The 4,440-nt window shown below is 44.2% G+C and overlaps 1 protein-coding gene across 1 annotated transcript; it reads right to left on the bottom strand.

The window, feature by feature from the left end:
• Positions 1–1,020: 1,020 nt before the first annotated feature.
• Positions 1,021–3,610, bottom strand: LOC124030411 (transmembrane protein 51-like). Its single transcript, XM_046341763.1, has 2 exons — positions 3,162–3,610; positions 1,021–2,093 (listed from the first exon to the last, which is right to left on the bottom strand). The coding sequence occupies exons 1-2, from the start codon at positions 3,560–3,562 to the stop codon at positions 1,682–1,684; spliced, it is 813 nt and encodes a 270-aa protein (XP_046197719.1). The 5' UTR covers positions 3,563–3,610; the 3' UTR covers positions 1,021–1,681.
• Positions 3,611–4,440: the final 830 nt, after the last annotated feature.

Genomic DNA, 4,440 nt, shown 5'->3' with positions numbered 1-4,440 from the left:
ATGATGCTCTTTTCTGTTTGAATTAGTAGCGGACAGTAAGGGATCTACACATTAATGCTGGCGAGGAGAACAAATGTAGTATAAGCCGCAAGACAAGTGAAGACAAATGTGATCACTTATGACTTGGATTTTTTTTGGGGGGGAGTCCAACCAAGCAATCAGGGTAGGTTCCTGTATGATGGTTATTTTAGCATTCTCAAATATGTTACGTTAAGTGTTAGTGCAAATATCATGCATGAACTTTTCTTTGTCAACTAATGTCTCAGGAACAACCGCCCCGCACACCACCTGTGTACTGTCCGCTGGTCAGTCAGCTGAGAGGAAGGTACACAGATGGAGAGTGGCGCATGGCAGAATTTGAAAGTGAGTAGTCCTACGAAGACATGGACTGACTGCAACAATATTCTACATTTGATCCTTTTTTCAAGGATTTTGAAGCATATAGCCATTGCTAACAGACCACACTGTCACCTCAGATGCAGCTGCAAATCGGTGTTGGACTGAAAGAGATGCATAAGTCGTCAGAGACCCCAGATGGAGCAAAGGAACGGAACATACAAAAGAAGACTGCATCGCCAGAGACGGGTTACTTTATAAATGTGAACCAATCCATACATTTTAAAAACAGTACTGAGTTTTTAAAAGTTGACACTTGCACTTTTATTTTGATTTTTTTTTAGCTTTGAGATTCAAGTGTTCAAGACAGTCGGTCAAAAGAACTCTGCTGAAAGGAAGCATTGATTTGTGGGGTCAACTGAAGACATCATGTCTGATGTGGCGACAGACCCAGAGGACCCCGATGCCTTTTAATAACTTCCCCACCCTGGCGCTCCCCTGTGTTTGAGGACCTGATTGCATCAGCAGACCGAAGAAGAAGGGCCAAGCTCGCTTATGCAGAGAAAGGGGGGGTGTCACACTGGCGGTCAGGATCTCTAGTGTTAACACCCCATTATTCCCCTTATCTAAAACTTGGTGGAAAAACAGCTATTGAGAGTTCAGAGATAAGTTATTTTTGGGTACGGAAGTGGCTTCAGAGGTGTAAGGATCATTAGGAGTCTGAAACTAGGGTATTTGGTGCAGTGTGTCCTGCAGGGCAGGGTTGTGCGGTATCCAGGTCCACCTTCACACCGTTTCTGCACCATACCGTGATATACAGTATTACCGGCAGTGCACACAAGGGGTGCTAGTTCTTTCCCAATGTAAAAAAAGTAATTTGAAATCATATAATTTTGACGCACAAAACAAATTTAGGTAGCAGGGATCTTGATCCAGGAGGTATTGACTATCTGCTATAACCAAGAAGCTTGAACTTGCAAGCCAGCCACTTAGCAAGTTAGCAAACCAAATGCATAGCTGGCTCCCTGAGTTGGATAATTTATGTTATAAGCAGTGGCGTAGCACCCCGTCAAGCCTTCTGTAGGGCGATAGTTAAAAACACAGCCACCGTGTTCTAAACAGAGAGGAAAATAAGCCCCTGAATAAATAAGTCTATAAACGAGTCAAAATGGAGCTGAGAAACAACTTGATTCAAAGCAACAATGTCTGGGTCTGCCCCAGGGTGAAGGAGGAACACTCACAGCTAGGCCTCATTATTATTATTAGACATCTGATCCAGCAATAGTGTTGTCTTACTCAACATTGAAACAATGCTATTAGTACTCCCAGGCTATAGGGGGCGCTGTCAGAACTCAGGTATCTTGCCGTCGTACTGTGGTGGCGGAGTGATTGGTTCAATGGTCACCTTCGCATCAGTAGGGTTGCGAATGTTAAAACGAAAGTCCTTCAGATGGAGTTTCTCAGACTTGATTCTGCGTACCCTGTTGGGCCGTAGTATCCGGCTGGCCCGGCCTACACTGTGGGGGTTGGCTGCAGCGGCGGGCTGGGGCTCAGGAGTGGGACTGCTAGGATGAGCCTCCTTAACTGGGGCAGCACTTGGTCCCTCCCCCTCGTTTTCCACAGCACAGATGAGGTCCTCGTAGGAAGGCAGCTGGGAGTTGCTCTGGCGTAAGTTGCTCTGGCGGATGGGGAACTGGCCACTGGTGACCGCCTCCTCATAGCTGGGCACGTTGTAGACTGGGACTGGCTCATCTAAACTGCAAAACAATGTACAGGGACACCGATTTTAAATAAGTAACATGTCACATTTGTGCCATCATTTACATTTCATGTTTTTTTAAGGATACTAGAAATGCCTAAAATAGCTAAGTACTGCTTCTTACATGATCATAATCTACAAAACAGCAAGGACAATAAGAAGTTTTGTATTGCCATGTTTTCTATTGTTGTTAACCTCATGAACGAGAGACAATTGTAATGCAGGAAGTTGTACATACAACAACTAGTCAAACTGTCCCGTTGTGGCAAAAAGCTTTGCAGCATCTCAGAGGTCAATATTTGTTTGTTTCTCTCATGGATATGTATTCCTTAATTACTACTGGTATGTAATGACATTTGGAGCTAGTTTTGCAGGTGGAAATGTTGCATGTGTAGCTCCTTTAACTAGCTTGGAGTAGGAGAGACTAGATAACTGGTGCTTTAATGGAACTGTGTCAATCAAAAGGGACAATTTGGAACATACAGGAACATTATCAGGAACATATTCATTTCAGGCATCACCCTGGGAACTACAGTGAGCTCCAAAAGTATTGGGACAGTCAATTTTTGTTGTTTTAGCTCTGTACTCCAACACGTTGGATTTGAAATGATACAATGCCTGAGGTTAAAGTGCAGACTGCCAGCTTTAATTTGAGGGTATTTTCATCCATATCGGGTGAACCGTTTCGATATTACAGCACTTTTTGTACATAGTCCCCCCCATGTGTTTTAAAAACATTCTATTCTTATTTACAATAAAAGGTGACTGCAACATTACACAATACATTATTTACCATTCATTTCGGCACAGAATAATCTCAAATACAACAAAAACAAAAAGTAAATGCATCCAACAAGTTTGTAGTCACAAGCTTAATGTATTCATTGTGTGCTATGAAACATGAGACCAAATACTTAACTTTTTACTAAAATTCCCAATACTTTTGGAGCTCACTGTAAGTCATATATGAGTTTATAGTGAAAACAAAGCCTCCGAATCCCTTCTTGGATGATTCAAATCAATCACTGTTAAGACATTGATTATCTAAATCGATTGAAGCACTCACTTCTCTCCTGCCTCCCCAGCCACATGGTCCACGAAGCGGACTCCTACGGCCTGTGTCTCTTGTCTTCTCTGGTGCTTCCTCCGCTTGTTCCTCACCCCCAGGAAGATAGACAGCAGCAGCATGGCCAGCCCTGCCCCCACCAGCACATAGGCTATTGATAAGGTCTTCACTGCTTCCTTGTCTTCCTCGCCATCCCCATCCTCACCATGGTCTGCTGGCACTGTTATACTGGAGTTGCCTGGAGTCTTGGTTGTCTGGGTAGCATCCCCGGGAACCATTGACCACACAATCATGATGATGCCCAGGGCTATGAGTCCCACCCCAAGGGCACACAGGGCATACGAGGAGCCCGACCGGCTGACCCCATGGCTGGAGCTGGCTGGAACACCACTGGTACACATCCCCCCCACCCGACACTGTAGACTGGGGAGAGGAGACTTGTCCTAACCTGCAGTGTGGGAGAAAGGGGGGTGGTTTGCACATTTAGTCAGGAGCAGGGGCATAGCAGTACAATAAAACCGGCAAAGGGCTAGACTAGCTGAAATCAGATGACAATGAACAACTTCCTGGGATAGACACAATGTGGCTGGGAACGGGGCCAGAGCCAAAGCAGTTCAAGGAGGTTTACATTAACCCGTGTTTTCGTTCTTCACAAACACATTTTTACATAATAAAGAGCTGCTGGAATAGTGCCAACCAACGAGAGCTGAATGATTATGTGAATGTGCCATTCATTGACCAAAAAGCACCTGGACAAAATGTAGGTGTAGGTTTAGAGACTATTGCAGTCAAGTTCTAGGAAATCTTCCTCCAGACTAGAACGTTTGAATAAAGGCTAGCCCTGCTGTTTAAAATGTATTGTTGGAGGTTAAATACTTCACTCTGTGAATGTTGGTATTTCCAGCGACAATATATTACCCAGTCAAAGTCCTGTATGTTTATTTGATGGTCTAGTCCTCCTAAATCATGCTAAACCAACATTACACCCCTAGGTTGCGTAATCAGGTTTTATTACTACAGCATAACAAACAGAGCATTGTTAACTTCGGGCACTTCCACTTGTTTCTCTCCAGTTTACAGGCAGCTAGAACGTGTCACAGCGTAATTTTCAGGAAGAACAATTTACAACGTAGCTCAGTTGGTAGAGCATGGCGCATGCAACTCTAGGCAGTGGGTTCAATTCCCCGGGAGCACCCGTACATACATGTTTGCACGCACGACTAAGTTACCGAGAAAAGCGTCTGCTAAAATTGCATATATTATAAGGACATTCCATTAT

This window comes from Oncorhynchus gorbuscha, unplaced genomic scaffold (genome assembly GCF_021184085.1).
Source record: "Oncorhynchus gorbuscha isolate QuinsamMale2020 ecotype Even-year unplaced genomic scaffold, OgorEven_v1.0 Un_scaffold_11312, whole genome shotgun sequence".
In the NCBI taxonomy this organism is placed as follows: Eukaryota; Metazoa; Chordata; class Actinopteri; order Salmoniformes; family Salmonidae; genus Oncorhynchus; species Oncorhynchus gorbuscha.
The sequence above is the reverse complement of the archived record's forward strand: the minus strand, read 5'-3'. Positions and strand labels throughout refer to the sequence as shown.